At 48.8% G+C, this 24,311-nt stretch overlaps 1 protein-coding gene across 3 annotated transcripts in view; it reads left to right on the top strand.

Annotated features, from left to right (window-relative positions):
- The window catches only part of LOC139273630 (mast/stem cell growth factor receptor kita-like), a 49,364-nt gene that overhangs the window by 12,990 nt on the left and 12,063 nt on the right, over window positions 1-24,311 (top strand). For 2 of the 3 annotated variants that reach the window (XM_070890718.1, XM_070890650.1), the window contains exon 2: window positions 19,257-19,366. The exons of the other annotated variant lie outside the window; for it this stretch is intronic. In XM_070890718.1, coding sequence (XP_070746819.1) covers window positions 19,279-19,366 — 88 coding nt within the window. In that variant the 5' untranslated portion in view covers window positions 19,257-19,278. The remainder of the gene's footprint in view (window positions 1-19,256; window positions 19,367-24,311) is intronic. 3 annotated transcript variants of the gene reach the window in all.

Genomic DNA, 24,311 nt, shown 5'->3' on the forward strand with positions numbered 1-24,311 from the left:
ATGATCCAATGATCACACGCTGAGATTGCCTGACAACAGTCTGAGGATCCAATGACCACAAGCTGAGATTACCTGACAACAGTCTGAGGATCCAATGACCACAAGCTGAGATTGACTGACAACAGTCTGAGGATTCAATGACCACAAGCTGAGATTACCTGACAACAGTCTGAGGATCCAATGACCACACGCTGAGATTACCTGACAACAGTCTGAGGATCCAATGACCACAAGCTGAGATTGCCTGACAACAGTCTGAGCTGCCAATGACCACAAGCTGAGATTGCCTGACAACAGTCTGAGCTGCCAATGACCACAAGCTGAGATTGCTTGACAACAGTCTGAGGATCCAATGACCACACGCTGAGATTACCTGACAACAGTCTGAGCATCCAATGACCACACGCTGAGATTGTCTGACAACAGTCTGACCTGCCAATGACCACAAGCTGAGATTGCCTGACAACAGTCTGAGGATCCAATGACCACAAGCTGAGATTACCTGACAACAGTCTGAGGATCCAATGACCACAAGCTGAGATTACCTGACAACAGTCTGAGGATCCAATGACCACACGCTGAGATTACCTGACAACAGTCTGAGGATCCAATGACCACAAGCTGAGATTACCTGACAACAGTCTGAGGATCCAATGACCACAAGCTGAGATTGACTGACAACAGTCTGAGGATCCAATGACCACAAGCTGAGATTACCTGACAACAGTCTGAGGATCCAATGACCACAAGCTGAGATTACCTGACCACAGTCTGAGGATCCAATGACCACAAGCTGAGATTGCCTGACAACAGTCTGAGGATCCAATGACCACACGCTGAGATTACCTGACAACAGTCTGAGGATCCAATGACCACAAGCTGAGATTGCCTGACAACAGTCTGAGGATCCAATGACCACACGCTGAGATTACCTGACAACAGTCTGAGGATCCAATGACCACAAGCTGAGATTGCCTGACAACAGTCTGAGGATCCAATGACCACACGCTGAGATTACCTGACAACAGTCTGAGCTGCCAATGACCACACGCTGAGATTACCTGACAACAGTCTGAGGATCCAATGATCACACGCTGAGATTGCCTGACAATAGTCTGAGGATCCAATGACCACAAGCTGAGATTACCTGACAACAGTCTGAGGATCCAATGGCCACAAGCTGAGATTGACTGACAACAGTCTGAGGATCCAATGACCACAAGCTGAGATTACCTGACAACAGTCTGAGGATCCAATGACCACAAACTGAGATTACCTGACAACAGTCTGAGCCTCCAATGACCACAAGCTGAGATTGCCTGACAACAGTCTGAGGATCCAATGACCACAAGCTGAGATTGCCTGACAACAGTCTGAGGATCCAATGACGACAAGCTGAGATTACCTGACAACAGTCTGAGCCTCCAATGACCACAAGCTGAGATGGCCTGACAACAGTCTGAGGATCCAATGACCACAAGCTGAGATTACCTGACAACAGTCTGAGGATCCAATGACCACAAGCTGAGATTGCCTGACAACAGTCTGAGGATCCAATGACCACACGCTGAGATTACCTGACAACAGTCTGAGCTGCCAATGACCACACGCTGAGATTACCTGACAACAGTCTGAGGATCCAATGATCACACGCTGAGATTGCCTGACAATAGTCTGAGGATCCAATGACCACAAGCTGAGATTACCTGACAACAGTCTGAGGATCCAATGACCACAAGCTGAGATTGACTGACAACAGTCTGAGGATCCAATGACCACAAGCTGAGATTACCTGACAACAGTCTGAGGATCCAATGACCACAAGCTGAGATTACCTGACAACAGTCTGAGCCTCCAATGACCACAAGCTGAGATTGCCTGACAACAGTCTGAGGATCCAATGACCACAAGCTGAGATTGCCTGACAACAGTCTGAGGATCCAATGACCACAAGCTGAGATTACCTGACAACAGTCTGAGCCTCCAATGACCACAAGCTGAGATTGCCTGACAACAGTCTGAGGATCCAATGACCACAAGCTGAGATTACCTGACAACAGTCTGAGGATCCAATGACCACAAGCTGAGATTGCCTGACAACAGTCTGAGGATCCAATGACCACAAGCTGAGATTACCTGACAACAGTCTGAGGATCCAATGACAACAAGCTGAGATTGCCTGACAACAGTCTGAGGATCCAATGACCACAAGCTGAGATTGCCTGACAACAGTATGAGGATCCAATGACCACACGCTGAGATTACCTGACAACAGTCTGAGCTGCCAATGACCACACGCTGAGATTACCTGACAACAGTCTGAGGATCCAATGATCACACGCTGAGATTGCCTGACAACAGTCTGAGGATCCAATGACCACAAGCTGAAATTACCTGACAACAGTCTGAGGATCCAATGACCACAAGCTGAGATTGACTGACAACAGTCTGAGGATCCAATGACCACAAGCTGAGATTACCTGACAACAGTCTGAGGATCCAATGACCACAAGCTGAGATTGTCTGACAACAGTCTGAGCTGCCAATGACCACAAGCTGAGATTGCCTGACAACAGTCTGAGGATCCAATGACCACAAGCTGAGATTACCTGACAACAGTCTGAGGATCCAATGACCACAAGCTGAGATTACCTGACCACAGTCTGAGGATCCAATGACCACAAGCTGAGATTGCCTGACAACAGTCTGAGGATCCAATGACCACACGCTGAGATTACCTGACAACAGTCTGAGGATCCAATGACCACAAGCTGAGATTGCCTGACAACAGTCTGAGGATCCAATGACCACACGCTGAGATTACCTGACAACAGTTTGAGGATCCAATGACCACAAGCTGAGATTGCCTGACAACAGTCTGAGGATCCAATGACCACAAGCTGAGATTACCTGACAACAGTCTGAGCTGCCAATGACCACACGCTGAGATTACCTGACAACAGTCTGAGGATCCAATGATCACACGCTGAGATTGCCTGACAATAGTCTGAGGATCCAATGACCACAAGCTGAGATTACCTGACAACAGTCTGAGGATCCAATGACCACAAGCTGAGATTGACTGACAACAGTCGAAGGATCCAATGACCACAAGCTGAGATTACCTGACAACAGTCTGAGGATCCAATGACCACAAGCTGAGATTACCTGACAACAGTCTGAGCCTCCAATGACCACAAGCTGAGATTGCCTGACAACAGTCTGAGGATCCAATGACCAAAAGCTGAGATTGCCTGACAACAATCTGAGGATCCAATGACCACAAGCTGAGATTACCTGACAACAGTCTGAGCCTCCAATGACCACAAGCTGAGATTGCCTGACAACAGTCTGAGGATCCAATGACCACAAGCTGAGATTACCTGACAACAGTCTGAGGATCCAATGACCACAAGCTGAGATTGCCTGACAACAGTCTGAGGATCCAATGACCACACGCTGAGATTACCTGACAACAGTCTGAGCTGCCAATGACCACACGCTGAGATTACCTGACAACAGTCTGAGGATCCAATGATCACACGCTGAGATTGCCTGACAATAGTCTGAGGATCCAATGACCACAAGCTGAGATTACCTGACAACAGTCTGAGGATCCAATGACCACAAGCTGAGATTGACTGACAACAGTCTGAGGATCCAATGACCACAAGCTGAGATTACCTGACAACAGTCTGAGGATCCAATGACCACAAGCTGAGATTACCTGACAACAGTCTGAGCCTCCAATGACCACAAGCTGAGATTGCCTGACAACAGTCTGAGGATCCAATGACCACAAGCTGAGATTGCCTGACAACAGTCTGAGGATCCAATGACCACAAGCTGAGATTACCTGACAACAGTCTGAGCCTCCAATGACCACAAGCTGAGATTGCCTGACAACAGTCTGAGCTGCCAATGACCACACGCTGAGATTACCTGACAACAGTCTGAGGATCCAATGATCACACGCTGAGATTGCCTGACAACAGTCTGAGGATCCAATGACCACAAGCTGAGATTACCTGACAACAGTCTGAGGATCCAATGACAACAAGCTGAGATTGCCTGACAACAGTCTGAGGATCCAATGACCACAAGCTGAGATTGCCTGACAACAGTATGAGGATCCAATGACCACACGCTGAGATTACCTGACAACAGTCTGAGCTGCCAATGACCACACGCTGAGATTACCTGACAACAGTCTGAGGATCCAATGATCACACGCTGAGATTGCCTGACAACAGTCTGAGGATCCAATGACCACAAGCTGAGATTGCCTGACAACAGTCTGAGGATCCAATGACCACACGCTGAGATTACCTGACAACAGTCTGAGGATCCAATGACCACAAGCTGAGATTGCCTGACAACAGTCTGAGCTGCCAATGACCACAAGCTGAGATTGCCTGACAACAGTCTGAGCTGCCAATGACCAGAAGCTGAGATTGCTTGACAACAGTCTGAGGATCCAATGACCACACGCTGAGATTACCTGACAACAGTCTGAGGATCCAATGACCACACGCTGAGATTGTCTGACAACAGTCTGACCTGCCAATGACCACAAGCTGAGATTGCCTGACAACAGTCTGAGGATCCAATGACCACACGCTGAGATTACCTGACAACAGTCTGAGGATCCAATGACCACAAGCTGAGATTACCTGACAACAGTCTGAGGATCCAATGACCACACGCTGAGATTACCTGACAACAGTCTGAGGATCCAATGACCACAAGCTGAGATTGCCTGACAACAGTCTGAGGATCCAATGATCACACGCTGAGATTGCCTGACAACAGTCTGAGGATCCAATGACCACAAGCTGAGATTACCTGACAACAGTCTGAGGATCCAATGACCACAAGCTGAGATTGACTGACAACAGTCTGAGGATCCAATGACCACAAGCTGAGATTACCTGACAACAGTCTGAGGATCCAATGACCACACGCTGAGATTGTCTGACAACAGTCTGACCTGCCAATGACCACAAGCTGAGATTGCCTGACAACAGTCTGAGGATCCAATGACCACAAGCTGAGATTACCTGACAACAGTCTGAGGATCCAATGACCACAAGCTGAGATTACCTGACAACAGTCTGAGGATCCAATGACCACACGCTGAGATTACCTGACAACAGTCTGAGGATCCAATGACCACCAGCTGAGATTGCCTGACAACAGTCTGAGGATCCAATGACCACAAGCTGAGATTGCCTGACAACAGTCTGAGGATCCAATGACCACACGCTGAGATTACCTGACAACAGTCTGAGGATCCAATGACCACAAGCTGAGATTGCCTGACAACAGTCTGAGGATCCAATGACCACACGCTGAGATTACCTGACAACAGTCTGAGGATCCAATGACCACAAGCTGAGATTGCCTGACAACAGTCTGAGGATCCAATGACCACACGCTGAGATTACCTGACAACAGTCTGAGCTGCCAATGACCACACGCTGAGATTACCTGACAACAGTCTGAGGATCCAATGATCACACGCTGAGATTGCCTGACAATAGTCTGAGGATCCAATGACCACAAGCTGAGATTACCTGACAACAGTCTGAGGATCCAATGACCACAAGCTGAGATTGACTGACAACAGTCTGAGGATCCAATGACCACAAGCTGAGATTACCTGACAACAGTCTGAGGATCCAATGACCACAAGCTGAGATTACCTGACAACAGTCTGAGCCTCCAATGACCACAAGCTGAGATTGCCTGACAACAGTCTGAGGATCCAATGACCACAAGCTGAGATTGCCTGACAACAGTCTGAGGATCCAATGACCACAAGCTTAGATTACCTGACAACAGTCTGAGCCTCCAATGACCACAAGCTGAGATTGCCTGACAACAGTCTGAGGATCCAATGACCACAAGCTGAGATTACCTGACAACAGTCTGAGGATCCAATGACCACAAGCTGAGATTGCCTGACAACAGTCTGAGGATCCAATGACCACACGCTGAGATTACCTGACAACAGTCTGAGCTGCCAATGACCACACGCTGAGATTACCTGACAACAGTCTGAGGATCCAATGATCACACGCTGAGATTGCCTGACAATAGTCTGAGGATCCAATGACCACAAGCTGAGATTACCTGACAACAGTCTGAGGATCCAATGACCACAAGCTGAGATTAGCTGACAACAGGCTGAGGATCCAATGACCACAAGCTGAGATTACCTGACAACAGTCTGAGGATCCAATGACAACAAGCTGAGATTACCTGACAACAGTCTGAGGATCCAATGACCACAAGCTGAGATTGCCTGACAACAGTATGAGGATCCAATGACCACACGCTGAGATTACCTGACAACAGTCTGAACTGCCAATGACCACACGCTGAGATTACCTGACAACAGTCTGAGGATCCAATGATCACACGCTGAGATTGCCTGACAACAGTCTGAGGATCCAATGACCACAAGCTGAGATTACCTGACAACAGTCTGAGGATCCAATGACCACAAGCTGAGATTGACTGACAACAGTCTGAGGATCCAATGACCACAAGCTGAGATTACCTGACAACAGTCTGAGGATCCAATGACCACACACTGAGATTGTCTGACAACAGTCTGACCTGCCAATGACCACAAGCTGAGATTGCCTGACAACAGTCTGAGGATCCAATGACCACAAGCTGAGATTACCTGACAACAGTCTGAGGATCCAATGACCACAAGCTGAGATTACCTGACAACAGTCTGAGGATCCAATGACCACACGCTGAGATTACCTGACAACAGTCTGAGGATCCAATGACCACAAGCTGAGATTGCCTGACAACAGTCTGAGGATCCAATGACCACAAGCTGAGATTGCCTGACAACAGTCTGAGGATCCAATGACCACACGCTGAGATTACCTGACAACAGTCTGAGGATCCAATGACCACAAGCTGAGATTGCCTGACAACAGTCTGAGGATCCAATGACCACACGCTGAGATTACCTGACAACAGTCTGAGGATCCAATGACCACAAGCTGAGATTGCCTGACAACAGTCTGAGGATCCAATGACCACACGCTGAGATTACCTGACAACAGTCTGAGCTGCCAATGACCACACGCTGAGATTACCTGACAACAGTCTGAGGATCCAATGATCACACGCTGAGCTTGCCTGACAATAGTCTGAGGATCCAATGACCACAAGCTGAGATTACCTGACAACAGTCTGAGGATCCAATGACCACAAGCTGAGATTGACTGACAACAGTCTGAGGATCCAATGACCACAAGCTGAGATTACCTGACAACAGTCTGAGGATCCAATGACCACAAGCTGAGATTACCTGACAACAGTCTGAGCCTCCAATGACCACAAGCTGAGATTGCCTGACAACAGTCTGAGGATCCAATGACCACAAGCTGAGATTGCCTGACAACAGTCTGAGGATCCAATGACCACAAGCTGAGATTACCTGACAACAGTCTGAGCCTCCAATGACCACAAGCTGAGATTGCCTGACAACAGTCTGAGGATCCAATGACCACAAGCTGAGATTTCCTGACAACAGTCTGAGGATCCAATGACCACAAGCTGAGATTGCCTGACAACAGTCTGAGCTGCCAATGACCACACGCTGAGATTACCTGACAACAGTCTGAGGATCCAATGATCACACGCTGAGATTGCCTGACAACAGTCTGAGGATCCAATGACCACAAGCTGAGATTACCTGACAACAGTCTGAGCCTCCAATGACCACAAGCTGAGATTGCCTGACAACAGTCTGAGGATCCAATGACCACAAGCTGAGATTACCTGACAACAGTCTGAGGATCCAATGACCACAAGCTGAGATTGCCTGACAACAGTCTGAGGATCCAATGACCACAAGCTGAGATTACCTGACAACAGTCTGAGGATCCAATGACAACAAGCTGAGATTGCCTGACAACAGTCTGAGGATCCAATGACCACAAGCTGAGATTGCCTGACAACAGTATGAGGATCCAATGACCACACGCTGAGATTACCTGACAACAGTCTGAGCTGCCAATGACCACACGCTGAGATTACCTGACAACAGTCTGAGGATCCAATGATCACACGCTGAGATTGCCTGACAACAGTCTGAGGATCCAATGACCACAAGCTGAGATTACCTGACAACAGTCTGAGGATCCAATGACCACAAGCTGAGATTGACTGACAACAGTCTGAGGATCCAATGACCACAAGATGAGATTACCTGACAACAGTCTGAGGATCCAATGACCACAAGCTGAGATTACCTGACAACAGTCTGAGGATCCAATGACCACACGCTGAGATTACCTGACAACAGTCTGAGGATCCAATGACCACAAGCTGAGATTGCCTGACAACAGTCTGAGGATCCAATGACCACACGCTGAGATTACCTGACAACAGCCTGAGGATCCAATGACCACAAGCTGAGATTGCCTGACAACAGTCTGAGCTGCCAATGACCACAAGCTGAGATTGCCTGACAACAGTCTGAGCTGCCAATGACCAGAAGCTGAGATTGCTTGACAACAGTCTGAGGATCCAATGACCACACGCTGAGATTACCTGACAACAGTCTGAGGATCCAATGACCACACGCTGAGATTGTCTGACAACAGTCTGACCTGCCAATGACCACAAGCTGAGATTGCCTGACAACAGTCTGAGGATCCAATGACCACAAGCTGAGATTACCTGACAACAGTCTGAGGATCCAATGACCACAAGCTGAGATTACCTGACAACAGTCTGAGGATCCAATGACCACATGCTGAGATTACCTGACAACAGTCTGAGGATCCAATGACCACAAGCTGAGATTGCCTGACAACAGTCTGAGGATCCAATGATCACACGCTGAGATTGCCTGACAACAGTCTGAGGATCCAATGACCACAAGCTGAGATTACCTGACAACAGTCTGAGGATCCAATGACCACAAGCTGAGATTGACTGACAACAGTCTGAGGATCCAATGACCACAAGCTGAGATTACCTGACAACAGTCTGAGGATCCAATGACCACACGCTGAGATTGTCTGACAACAGTCTGACCTGCCAATGACCACAAGCTGAGATTGCCTGACAACAGTCTGAGGATCCAATGACCACAAGCTGAGATTACCTGACAACAGTCTGAGGATCCAATGACCACAAGCTGAGATTACCTGACAACAGTCTGAGGATCCAATGACCACACGCTGAGATTACCTGACAACAGTCTGAGGATCCAATGACCACCAGCTGAGATTGCCTGACAACAGTCTGAGGATCCAATGACCACAAGCTGAGATTGCCTGACAACAGTCTGAGGAACCAATGACCACACGCTGAGATTACCTGACAACAGTCTGAGGATCCAATGACCACAAGCTGAGATTGCCTGACAACAGTCTGAGGATCCAATGACCACACGCTGAGATTACCTGACAACAGTCTGAGGATCCAATGACCACAAGCTGAGATTGCCTGACAACAGTCTGAGGATCCAATGACCACACGCTGAGATTACCTGACAACAGTCTGAGCTGCCAATGACCACACGCTGAGATTACCTGACAACAGTCTGAGGATCCAATGATCACACGCTGAGATTGCCTGACAATAGTCTGAGGATCCAATGACCACAAGCTGAGATTACCTGACAACAGTCTGAGGATCCAATGACCACAAGCTGAGATTGACAGACAACAGTCTGAGGATCCAATGACCACAAGCTGAGATTACCTGACAACAGTCTGAGGATCCAATGACCACAAGCTGAGATTACCTGACAAAAGTCTGAGCCTCCAATGACCACAAGCTGAGATTGCCTGACAACAGTCTGAGGATCCAATGACCACAAGCTGAGATTGCCTGACAACAGTCTGAGGATCCAATGACCACAAGCTTAGATTACCTGACAACAGTCAGCCTCCAATGACCATAAGCTGAGATTGCCTGACAACAGTCTGAGGATCCAATGACCACAAGCTGAGATTACCTGACAACAGTCTGAGGATCCAATGACCACAAGCTGAGATTGCCTGACAACAGTCTGAGGATCCAATGACCACACGCTGAGATTACCTGACAACAGTCTGAGCTGCCAATGACCACACGCTGAGATTACCTGACAACAGTCTGAGGATCCAATGATCACACGCTGAGATTGCCTGACAATAGTCTGAGGATCCAATGACCACAAGCTGAGATTACCTGACAACAGTCTGAGGATCCAATGACCACAAGCTGAGATTACCTGACAACACGCTGAGGATCCAATGACCACAAGCTGAGATTACCTGACAACAGTCTGAGCCTCCAATGACCACAAGCTGAGATTGCCTCACAACAGTCTGAGGATCCAATGACCACAGGCTGAGATTGCCTGACAACAGTCTGAGGATCCAATGACCACAAGCTGAGATTACCTGACAACAGTCTGAGCCTCCAATGACCGCAAGATGAGATTGCCTGACAACAGTCTGAGGATCCAATGACCACAAGCTGAGATTACCTGACAACAGTCTGAGGATCAAATGACCACAAGCTGAGATTGCCTGACAACAGTCTGAGGATCCAATGACCACAAAGTGAGATTACCTGACAACAGTCTGAGGATCCAATGACAACAAGCTGAGATTGCCTGACAACAGTCTGAGGATCCAATGACCACAAGCTGAGATTGCCTGACAACAGTATGAGGATCCAATGACCACACGCTGAGATTACCTGACAACAGTCTGAGCTGCCAATGACCACACGCTGAGATTACCTGACAACAGTCTGAGGATCCAATGATCACACGCTGAGATTGCCTGACAACAGTCTGAGGATCCAATGACCACAAGCTGAGATTACCTGACAACAGTCTGAGGATCCAATGACCACAAGCTGAGATTGACTGACAACAGTCTGAGGATCCAATGACCACAAGCTGAGATTACCTGACAACAGTCTGAGGATCCAATGACCACAAGCTGAGATTACCTGACAACAGTCTGAGGATCCAATGACCACAAGCTGAGATTGCCTGACAACAGTCTGAGGATCCAATGACCACACGCTGAGATTACCTGACAACAGTCTGAGGATCCAATGACCACAAGCTGAGATTGCCTGACAACAGTCTGAGCTGCCAATGACCACAAGCTGAGATTGCCTGACAACAGTCTGAGGATCCAATGACCACAAGCTGAGATTACCTGACAACAGTCTGAGGATCCAATGACCACAGGCTGAGATTACCTGACAACAGTCTGAGCTGCCAATGACCACAAGCTGAGATTACCTGACAACAGTCTGAGGATCCAATGATCACACGCTGAGATTGCCTGACAACAGTCTGAGGATCCAATGACCACAAGCTGAGATTACCTGACAACAGTCTGAGGATCCAATGACCACAAGCTGAGATTGACTGACAACAGTCTGAGGATCCAATGACCACAAGCTGAGATTACCTGACAACAGTCTGAGGATCCAATGACCACACGCTGAGATTGTCTGACAACAGTCTGACCTGCCAATGACCACAAGCTGAGATTGCCTGACAACAGTCTGAGGATCCAATGACCACAAGCTGAGATTACCTGACAACAGTCTGAGGATCCAATGACCACAAGCTGAGATTACCTGACAACAGTCTGAGGATCCAATGACCACACGCTGAGATTACCTGACAACAGTCTGAGGATCCAATGACCACAAGCTGAGATTACCTGACAACAGTCTGAGGATCCAATGACCACAAGCTGAGATTGCCTGACAACAGTCTGAGGATCCAATGACCACACGCTGAGATTACCTGACAACAGTCTGAGGATCCAATGACCACAAGCTGAGATTGCCTGACAACAGTCTGAGGATCCAATGACCACACGCTGAGATTACCTGACAACAGTCTGAGCTGCCAATGACCACACGCTGAGATTACCTGACAACAGTCTGAGGATCCAATGATCACACGCTGAGCTTGCCTGACAATAGTCTGAGGATCCAATGACCACAAGCTGAGATTACCTGACAACAGTCTGAGGATCCAATGACCACAAGCTGAGATTGACTGACAACAGTCTGAGGATCCAATGACCACAAGCTGAGATTACCTGACAACAGTCTGAGGATCCAATGACCACAAGCTGAGATTACCTGACAACAGTCTGAGCCTCCAATGACCACAAGCTGAGATTGCCTGACAACAGTCTGAGGATCCAATGACCACAAGCTGAGATTGCCTGACAACAGTCTGAGGATCCAATGACCACAAGCTGAGATTACCTGACAACAGTCTGAGCCTCCAATGACCACAAGCTGAGATTGCCTGACAACAGTCTGAGGATCCAATGACCACAAGCTGAGATTTCCTGACAACAGTCTGAGGATCCAATGACCACAAGCTGAGATTGCCTGACAACAGTCTGAGCTGCCAATGACCACACGCTGAGATTACCTGACAACAGTCTGAGGATCCAATGATCACACGCTGAGATTGCCTGACAACAGTCTGAGGATCCAATGACCACAAGCTGAGATTACCTGACAACAGTCTGAGCCTCCAATGACCACAAGCTGAGATTGCCTGACAACAGTCTGAGGATCCAATGACCACAAGCTGAGATTACCTGACAACAGTCTGAGGATCCAATGACCACAAGCTGAGATTGCCTGACAACAGTCTGAGGATCCAATGACCACAAGCTGAGATTACCTGACAACAGTCTGAGGATCCAATGACAACAAGCTGAGATTGCCTGACAACAGTCTGAGGATCCAATGACCACAAGCTGAGATTGCCTGACAACAGTATGAGGATCCAATGACCACACGCTGAGATTACCTGACAACAGTCTGAGCTGCCAATGACCACACGCTGAGATTACCTGACAACAGTCTGAGGATCCAATGATCACACGCTGAGATTGCCTGACAACAGTCTGAGGATCCAATGACCACAAGCTGAGATTACCTGACAACAGTCTGAGGATCCAATGACCACAAGCTGAGATTGACTGACAACAGTCTGAGGATCCAATGACCACAAGCTGAGATTACCTGACAACAGTCTGAGGATCCAATGACCACAAGCTGAGATTACCTGACAACAGTCTGAGGATCCAATGACCACACGCTGAGATTACCTGACAACAGTCTGAGGATCCAATGACCACAAGCTGAGATTGCCTGACAACAGTCTGAGGATCCAATGACCACACGCTGAGATTACCTGACAACAGTCTGAGGATCCAATGACCACAAGCTGAGATTGCCTGACAACAGTCTGAGCTGCCAATGACCACAAGCTGAGATTGCCTGACAACAGTCTGAGCTGCCAATGACCAGAAGCTGAGATTGCTTGACAACAGTCTGAGGATCCAATGACCACAAGCTGAGATTACCTGACAACAGTCTGAGGATCCAATGACCACAAGCTGAGATTGACTGACAACAGTCTGAGGATCCAATGACCACAAGCTGAGATTACCTGACAACAGTCTGAGGATCCAATGACCACACGCTGAGATTGTCTGACAACAGTCTGACCTGCCAATGACCACAAGCTGAGATTGCCTGACAACAGTCTGAGGATCCAATGACCACAAGCTGAGATTACCTGACAACAGTCTGAGGATCCAATGACCACAAGCTGAGATTACCTGACAACAGTCTGAGGATCCAATGACCACACGCTGAGATTACCTGACAACAGTCTGAGGATCCACTGACCACCAGCTGAGATTGCCTGACAACAGTCTGAGGATCCAATGACCACAAGCTGAGATTGCCTGACAACAGTCTGAGGATCCAATGACCACACGCTGAGATTACCTGACAACAGTCTGAGGATCCAATGACCACAAGCTGAGATTGCCTGACAACAGTCTGAGGATCCAATGACCACACGCTGAGATTACCTGACAACAGTCTGAGGATCCAATGACCACAAGCTGAGATTGCCTGACAACAGTCTGAGGATCCAATGACCACACGCTGAGATTACCTGACAACAGTCTGAGCTGCCAATGACCACACGCTGAGATTACCTGACAACAGTCTGAGGATCCAATGATCACACGCTGAGATTGCCTGACAATAGTCTGAGGATCCAATGACCACAAGCTGAGATTACCTGACAACAGTCTGAGGATCCAATGACCACAAGCTGAGATTGACAGACAACAGTCTGAGGATCCAATGACCACAAGCTGAGATTACCTGACAACAGTCTGAGGATCCAATGACCACAAGCTGAGATTACCTGACAACAGTCTGAGCCTCCAATGACCACAAGCTGAGATTGCCTGACAACAGTCTGAGGATCCAATGACCACAAGCTGAGATTGCCTGACAACAGTCTGAGGATCCAATGACCACAAGCTTAGATTACCTGACAACAGTCAGCCTCCAATGACCACAAGCTGAGATTGCCTGACAACAGTCTGAGGATCCAATGACCACAAGCTGAGATTACCTGACAACAGTCTGAGGATCCAATGACCACAAGCTGAGATTGCCTGACAACAGTCTGAGGATCCAATGACCACACGCTGAGATTACCTGACAACAGTCTGAGCTGCCAATGACCACACGCTGAGATTACCTGACAACAGTCTGAGGATCCAATGATCACACGCTGAGATTGCCTGACAATAGTCTGAGGATCCAATGACCACAAGCTGAGATTACCTGACAACAGTCTGAGGATCCAATGACCACAAGCTGAGATTACCTGACAACAGGCTGAGGATCCAATGACCACAAGCTGAGATTACCTGACAACAGTCTGAGCCTCCAATGACCACAAGCTGAGATTGCCTGACAACAGTCTGAGGATCCAATGACCACAGGCTGAGATTGCCTGACAACAGTCTGAGGATCCAATGACCACAAGCTGAGATTACCTGACAACAGTCTGAGCCTCCAATGACCGCAAGCTGAGATTGCCTGACAACAGTCTGAGGATCCAATGACCACAAGCTGAGATTACCTGACAACAGTCTGAGGATCAAATGACCACAAGCTGAGATTGCCTGACAACAGTCTGAGGATCCAATGACCACAAAGTGAGATTACCTGACAACAGTCTGAGGATCCAATGACAACAAGCTGAGATTGCCTGACAACAGTCTGAGGATCCAATGACCACAAGCTGAGATTGCCTGACAACAGTATGAGGATCCAATGACCACACGCTGAGATTACCTGACAACAGTCTGAGCTGCCAATGACCACACGCTGAGATTACCTGACAACAGTCTGAGGATCCAATGATCACACGCTGAGATTGCCTGACAACAGTCTGAGGATCCAATGACCACAAGCTGAGATTACCTGACAACAGTCTGAGGATCCAATGACCACAAGCTGAGATTGACTGACAACAGTCTGAGGATCCAATGACCACAAGCTGAGATTACCTGACAACAGTCTGAGGATCCAATGACCACAAGCTGAGATTACCTGACAACAGTCTGAGGATCCAATGACCACAAGCTGAGATTGCCTGACAACAGTCTGAGGATCCAATGACCACACGCTGAGATTACCTGACAACAGTCTGAGGATCCAATGACCACAAGCTGAGATTGCCTGACAACAGTCTGAGCTGCCAATGACCACAAGCTGAGATTGCCTGACAACAGTCTGAGCTGCCAATGACCAGAAGCTGAGATTGCTTGACAACAGTCTGAGGATCCAATGACCACACGCTGAGATTACCTGACAACAGTCTGAGGATCCAATGACCACACGCTGAGATTGTCTGACAACAGTCTGACCTGCCAATGACCACAAGCTGAGATTGCCTGACAACAGTCTGAGGATCCAATGACCACAAGCTGAGATTACCTGACAACAGTCTGAGGATCCAATGACCACAAGCTGAGATTACCTGACAACAGTCTGAGGATCCAATGACCACACGCTGAGATTACCTGACAACAGTCTGAGGATCCAATGACCACAAGCTGAGATTGCCTGACAACAGTCTGAGGATCCAATGACCACAAGCTGAGATTGCCTGACAACAGTCTGAGGATCCAATGACCACAAGCTGAGATTACCTGACAACAGTCTGAGGATCCAATGACCACAGGCTGAGATTACCTGACAACAGTCTGAGCTGCCAATGACCACAAGCTGAGATTACCTGACAACAGTCTGAGGATCCAATGACCACAAGCTGAGATTGCCTGACAACAGTCTGAGGATCCAATGACCACAAGCTGAGATTACCTGACAACAGTCTGAGGATCCAATGACCACAAGCTGAGATTGCCTGACAACAGTCTGAGGATCCAATGACCACAAGCTGAGATTGCCTGACAACAGTCTGAGGATCCAATGACCACAAGCTGAGATTGCCTGACAACAGTCTGAGGATCCAATGACCACAAGCTGAGATTGCCTGACAACAGTCTGAGCTTCCTCTGCAACACTCAGACTTTGGGTGGGTGCTGCTTGTGTTGCAATGGATGCTGGGACATTGGCCATCAGACGCTGCGTCCTGGTTGGTTCCACAGGTGTGCTGCTGGAGGTAGCCACCCGTTCCATGTTGGAAATGATGGGCTCCAAGCTCTGCACAAAGCCCTGTGCCAAGTTAGTGCCTGAGTTGTCCATGCTCCTTAACATTGAAGATAGGCTTCTGGCAGGCTTTCCGGTGTGTCCACCCAGCAGCCTCTGGTGTAGCCTGGCCCATCGAAGTCATTAGCTGAGTCCTCTGTATCAGAACTAGTGCGTGACCTCAACCTGCGGCGAGCTGCTACCTGAGCTGTCATTTCCCCCTGCCCTGGCTGCAGCGCACTTGTGCCCAGTGTCTCACCGTGTGCAGATCCCACCTCTTTCCTCTCGCAATTACACACAATGTCAGTATGTGAGCTGGTGGCTGCGACTGTGAAACCCAGTGACGGTGTGTCTTCCTGCTCTGCCTCCACTGTCTGGGCAGCTTGTAGTTCCTGGCTATTTCAAATGAAAAGTGACACGTGAAGGGTTGTGGTGAGGGGCGAAGAGAAAGTAAGAAGTGCTTGTTTACACCATCTGCAGCTCATCAGTCAGAAGAGATTGTGGGATGGGACAGAGGTGGGATGAGAGAAGGAGGATTAGGAATGTGGATGCCCTTATCTTCAATGGTCTCAGCCCCGCTGGTGGCCACGGCCTCAACAATGGCCCTTCCCAAAATGGCCAGCATCGTATCTCCATAGAGGTTCCAACATGCAGGCACGCCTCACTCTCTCCGGTTAGTCCCTGCTTCATCCGGTTCTGCATTACCTTCTCCACCGAGAAAGATGGAAGTGTGTCAGTGAGTATTGTGCAATCTGTCTGGGTGATGTGACTGACATGGTTGAATAGCTGCCTGTGTGTGCAAGCTGTGAGATGTAGGTTGGAGGCTTGCAAAAGTGCTAAGTGTGTGAGGGTGAGGTGAAACACATGAATGTTTGGGTTGAGTCCTGATTGATAGAGATGAGAACGCTCTATCACGTTCTCAGGGGTTATTCAATTTAACCCCTACTGCCTTTCAAGAATTCTGTTTGGAAATATTTAAACGGAAGGATTACTTCCCATTTACAGTTACCTGGGCCTTGACAGTTCAGTGAAGGATGTAAATGTGGTTAATGCGAAACAGTGACACTAAGATAACTATCTACTGCTTTGGGTCTCTCACATGACCAAAGTCAGGACCAATTAAACAAGCCCACCACCATTTCATTATTGTCCGACATTTCAAAGATTCATAAGAAAACATTTTAGCTCGTGTTTCGGAGTTGGTATTCTACGTTTTATTTGTAACACTAAATATAAAAATGATTAGTTTCACCTAACTTTCAGACACAAGACTCTGTATATAAGGTGTCAGCCGTGGCTCAGTGGAACACTCTCACAGATACGTTTGTGCATCTTTAAGGGAAAATTGGATAAATATTTGAAGCGGGGTAAGATTTAGGGCTGTGAGAGTGAGTGGGGCAGTGGGATTAGTTTTTGGATTGTTCGAGCAAAGTGCTGGCACAGACACAACGGGACAACTTCCTCTGATGTAATCTTCAATGTCTCTATAGAAAGGAGTGACACCATTGAAGAATATAGTGAGCAATTATCTTTGTATCCATCAGAGAGAACCGAATCCTGGAGCGAATCAGTTACTTGTATAGATTCTGCCTGAGATGTAGAGAACAAGAAATGCTGCTGAGAGAATAAGCACAAAGTGGGAGATCTTGTACAAGGAATGGTGTCTCTTCAGCTTCACTCCAACCCAGTTCCACACACGCACACACGTGTATGTGCATGCACACACGCATTAGAGAGAAAGAACTGGTACTTATATACTGTGCTTGAAATCAAGACAGCATTTAACCAAGTGAGGCAGTAAGGAGCCCCTGTAAAACTGGTATCAGTGGGAATGAGCGACGACGATGGTTGTGACAATTTCAAGCCAATCATCTCAACCCTATGACATCGCTGCCCACCATATTGGAAGATTAGGGATCCAGCTTGTGCCCAAAAAATGGGCGCTGCCCCATTGAGTTTCTTGGCCTATGAGTCTCAGCCTCAAGATAGCTTGCAACTCCAGGCTGCTGATTTGATACAATCTCATTTACAAAGAGTTTCATTGGTCACTGCAGAGAGCACCAATCTGAGGGAAGGCTGTCAAATAGATCACACAACTGAGGTGCAAAATGGAGCGGTGGTCAGGTGTGATGGAACTAAGTTAACTCTGATTTGGCTCAGTGTTAGTGATAGTCACACCAAGACTTTCCTTTTGCTAACTAGTTCTTTTAACCCCAATCTCGACCAGTAGTTTATGTTTTTACATCAGTTTGTGAGATGGTATCCTGTAATACCTTTTTGCCGGGGTGCATAACGGCCTGGTAAAGGTCTTTCAAATATATTTCATTAATAATTCTTCTCGGGATATGGGCGTCGCTGGTAAGGCTGGCATTTTTGCCCATCTCTAGTTGCCCTTGAGAAGCTGGTGATGGGCCGCCTTCTTGAACCGCTGCAGTCCGTGTGGCAAAGATATTCCTACAATGCCCTTAGGGAGGGAGTTCAAGAATATCGACAGGGTGACATGTGACTTGGAGGGGAACTTGGAGGCGATGGTGTTCCCATGCGTGAGGAAATCATTTGGTAAGCTGTTTTATCTGTTTTATTTTTCTTCACAGTCCGAAGTGTTAAACATATTGAAGAAATGTGCCTCAGTTTTACGTCTGGTGGTTTTCTGGTACAATATATATCTGTATCTATGTGTGTATTTCTTACAGGGAAAGAGAGTGAATCTGTGAAATGAGTCAACGATTTGTCTGCAGCAAAATGTCAGCTGGTTTGATGTTCAGTTTCTGTGTGTTTCTCCTTCCGTCTGTTCTCACACACAGTAAGTGTCTTATTTCCACCAATCACAGTTTTACTGTATCACTGTTTAATGAATTCATTCAGCGGGTATTCAGGAAGTACGTAAGGTCTTTCGCCTCAAATTTCCCCAATGCCGTTTTTTAGCGTATTGCCAGAGTTACGCCTCAACTCCAAAAAAATAAGCAGCAAGTTTCCCCGTTCTATTGTTTGAAATTGGGGCCACGCAGCCTGCCCTGTATCTTCAGGGGGTGGAGCCTAATGTCTGCACCGAAAAAACAATGCCCCCCTTCTGCGCATGCGTGAAAAAAATGAACGTTTTTGACGTGATTGCTATGGGCGCGCATGTACAGGACAGCTCTCGGTCTGCTTTCGGCCATTTGTAAAGGACCAGTTGGGTGTGAGAACTTTAATTCTCATTGGAAAAATCCGAGCTGCAATACAAGATGCAACGCGGCACAAGGACCTAGAATTCCTTACAGGGTGAAGTGGACGCACTAGTTACTGTGATTGAGGCCAGATGGCACGAGCTGGACACCAGCAGAGGTCACATATAAGTTTCACCAAAAGAAATGAAGAAACGCTGGAACCAACTTGCAGAAGATTACGGTGCAATGCTGACCACCCCGAGGTCTGGAGGTCGGTGCAGAGAGAAGTGGCAGGACCTTGGTCAAGTAGTCAGTGTAAGGAATATTTTCATTTATTCAATGGAATTTCACTTGTAAATGTGACCAGCTGCATGTCCCACCCAGCAGAAAGACACCCTCCCTCAAAAGTTATGTTTTCATCTTTGCAGAGGAAGCTGGCACACAACAAAAGGGAAAGAACTCGAACAGGAGGAGCCTGGTAAACCTGCACCCACTGACACCCTTGGAAGAGAGGCTCACTGCTTTGATGGGTCCTGCCTGGAGAAAAGCAATCACCACGACACAAGCTGAGCCCACACTCGAGGGAGAGGGTAAGTCCTGCAAATTCCACAGTCTGCCTTTGCTAAATGTTAAGTACCGCGCGGGCTAGCCACACTTCGGTTCATGGGGATGTCTCCATCAGCTACACTTCAGTTAATGCAATGTGCTATCATTCATCGTGGTCCTTCAAATCAGCCTGCTGCCTGCACTGTGTGAGCCTACTCCTACCACCCACCCTGGCCCCTCCTCTGCTGCTAACCATTTGTGTGTTCTGTTATATTTTGCAGAACTTGAGGCCAACCCTGACGATGCAGAAGATTGAGACGCAGACGAGACAATCCCACCTTCCAGACCAAGAGCATGAGGGTGAGGGGGAGGGGTTGTACTCACTCTGGAGGAGGTGCAGGTGTCCCCCATTGAGGTGCCAACCCTTTTCCTGAGTGGTACGAGTGTTGCTGGGACATTCCATGGGTTCCCACAGTCCGAGGCTGCGGGTCCCAGTGGGATGCAGTTAGCCACACCCAGGGCCCCACTGTCCGAGGCTGTGGGTCCCAGTGGGATGTAGTGAGCCACACCCAGGGCCCCACTGTCCGAGGCTGCGGGTCCCAGTGGGATGCAGTGAGCCACACCCAGGGCCCCACTGTCCGAGGCTGTGGGTCCCAGTGGGATGTAGTGAGCCACACCCAGGGCCCCACTGTCCGAGGCTGTGGGTCCCAGTGGGATGTAGTGAGCCACACCCAGGGCCCCACTGTCCGAGGCTGCGGGTCCCAGTGGGATGTAGTGAGCCACACCCAGGGCCCCACTGTCCGAGGCTGCGGGTCCCAGTGGGATGTAGTGAGCCACACCCAGGGCCCCACTGTCCGAGGCTGTGGGTCCCAGTGGGATGTAGTGAGCCACACCCAGGGCCCCACTGTCCGAGGCTGTGGGTCCCAGTGGGATGTAGTGAGCCACACCCAGGGTGAGGAGGGGAAGGAGAGCTCGACAGCGCTCTCCTCAGGTGCAGGATCTAACAGATGTGGTTCAGATGATGGCAATGAGTGCGGAGAGCATTGACCTTACACGATCACTCCTGGACACCAATAGTGGGGTGGGTGATGAGGTATCAGGACTGTCGGGAGAAGTAACAACACTCTCAGTGGAAATGGAAACACTGCGGGAACATGAGCGAGGGAGTTTCGCAGGTGGCTGATACATTGTCGGTGAACATGAGGGAGGGAATATCACAGGTAGTTGACACACTGTTAGTGAACATGAGGGAGGGAATGTCACAGGTAGGTGACACACTCTTAGTGAACATGAGGGAGGGAATGTCACAGGTAGGTGACACACTGTTAGTGAACATGAGGGAGGAATGTCACAGGTAGGTGACACACTGTTAGTGAACATGAGGGAGGGAATGTCACAGGTAGGTGACACACTGTTAGTGAACATGAGGGAGGGAATGTCACAGGTAGGTGACACACTATTAGTGAACATGAGGGAGGGAATGTCACAGGTAGGTGACACACTGTTAGTGAACATGAGGGAGGCAATGTCACAGGTAGGTGACACACTGTTAGTGAACATGAGGGAGGGAATGTTGCAGGTAGTTGACACACTGTTAGTGAACATGAGGGAGGCAATGTTGCAGGTAGGTGACACACTGTTAGTGAACATGAGGGAGGCAATGTCACAGGTAGGTGACACACTGTTAGTGAACATGAGGGAGGGAATGTTGCAGGTAGTTGACACACTGTTAGTGAACATGAGGGAGGCAATGTTGCAGGTAGGTGACACACTGTTAGTGAACATGAGGGAGGCAATGTCACAGGTAGGTGACACACTGTTAGTGAACATGAGGGAGGCAGTAAGTTTCTGGGGCCGGGACTTTGAGCGCCCGGAATTGCCCCACTCAGGAAGTGGAACACAATCTCACGCGCTGCACTTCCTTTGGGGGTGGGACCCGGAGCACTATTGGGGAACTGAAGAAGCTCTATGTGGATGCTCCACACAGTGCTGACACACTTCAACGCCTCTCCCCTTGCTCTCTGCAAGGCCTCAGATGTGGTTGACCCTTAACTGCCCTCTGCAATCACATAGCAAGCCACTCAGTTGTAACAAACCGCTACGAAAAACAATAATAAGAATAAAACCGGACGGACCATCCGACATCGACCTTGACACTGGCTTCGGGCACGATAACGGCCCACCCAGCCCAGCCCACCCGGCAAAGTCCTCCTCACCAATGTCTGGGGACTTGTGGTAAAATTGTGAGAGCTGTCCCACTGACCAGTCAAGCAACAGCCTCACACAATCATACCTTTCAACCAATGTCCCAGACTCCTCCATCACCATCCCAGCGGCAGGACAGACCCACCCGAGGTGCTGGCTCAGTGGTATACAGTGCGGAGGGAGTGGCCCTGGGAGTCCTCAACATTGACTCCGGACCCCATGAGGTCTCATGGCTTCAGGTCAAACATGGACACAGAAACCTCCTGCTGATTCCCACCTACCGCCCTCCCTCAGCTGATGAATCAGTTCTCCTCCATGTTCAACACCACTTGGTAGAAGCACTGAGGGTAGCAAGGGCACAGAATGTACTCTGGGTGGGGGACTTCAATGTCCATCACCAGGAGCGGCTCGGTAGCACCACTACTGACCGAACTGGCCGAGTCCTGAAGGACATAGCTCCCAGACTGGGCCTGCGGCAGGTGGTGAGAGAACCAACACGAGAGAGCAACCTACTTGACCTCATCCTCACCAATCTACCTGTCACAGATGCATCTGTCCATGACAGCATTGGTAGCAGTAACCACCACACAGTCATTGTGGAGACAAAGTCCCATCTTCACACTGAGGACACCCTCCATCGTGTTGTGTGGAACTACCACCGTACTCAACGGGATAGATTCAGAACAGATCTAGAAGATCAAATCTGGTCATCCCTGAGGGGCTGTGGGCCATCAGCAGCAGCAGAATTGTATTCCACCACAATCTGTAACCTCATGGCCCGACATATCCCTCACTTTACCATTACCATCGAGCCAGGAGACCAACCCTGGTTCAATGAGGAGTGGAGAAACAGCATGCCAGGAGCAGCACCAGGCGTACTTGAAAATGAGGTGCCAACCTGGAGAATCTGCAACACAAGACTACATACATGCTACACAGCAGAAACAGCATGCTATAGACAGAGCTAAGTGATCCCACAATCAACGGATCAGATCAAAGCTCTGCAGTTCTGCCACATCCAGTCATGAATGTAACAACTGGAGGAGGAGTCTCCATGAATATCCCCATCCTCAACGATGGCGGAACCCAGCACGTGAGTGGAAAAGACAAGGCTGAAGCGTTTACAACCATCTTCAGCCAGAAGTGCCGAGTGGATGATCCATATTGGCCTCCACCTGAGGTCCCAACAATTACAGAAGCCAGACTTCAGCCAAGTCGATTCACTCCACGTGATACCAAGAAAGGGCTGTGCGCACTGGATACAGCAAAGGCTATAGGTCCCGACAGCATCCTGACTGTTGTGCTGAAGACTTGTGCTCCAGAACTAGCCGCGTCTGTAGCCAAGCTGTTCCAGTACAGCTACCACACTGGCATCGACCTGACAATGTGGGAAACTGCCCAGGTAAGTCCTGTCCACAAATGGAGGACAAATCCAATCTGGCCAATTACAGCCCGATCAGACTACTCTCAAGGCTTCTTCGGCAGCAACTCGCAAACCCGCGACCTCTACCACCTCGATAGACAAGTGCAGGAGGCACATGGGAACACCACCACCTCCACGTTCCCCTCCGAGTCACACACCATCCTGACTTGAAATATATCGGCCGTTCATTCATCGTCGCTGGATCACAATCCTGGAACTCCCTCCCGAACAGCACTGTGGGAGCACCTTCACCACACGGACTGCAGCGGTTCAAGAAGGCGGCTCACCACCACCTTCTCAAGGGGCAGTTAGTGATGGACAATAAATGTCGGGCTTGGCAGTGACGATCACATCCCATGAATACATTTTTTTAAAGATATTTGGAGCCTTTATATCCTGTAACCTGGAATGAACTATTTCCTCTCTTT

The sequence above is a fragment of the Pristiophorus japonicus genome, chromosome 1, assembly GCF_044704955.1.
Source record: "Pristiophorus japonicus isolate sPriJap1 chromosome 1, sPriJap1.hap1, whole genome shotgun sequence".
NCBI classification, from domain to species: domain Eukaryota; kingdom Metazoa; phylum Chordata; class Chondrichthyes; family Pristiophoridae; genus Pristiophorus; species Pristiophorus japonicus.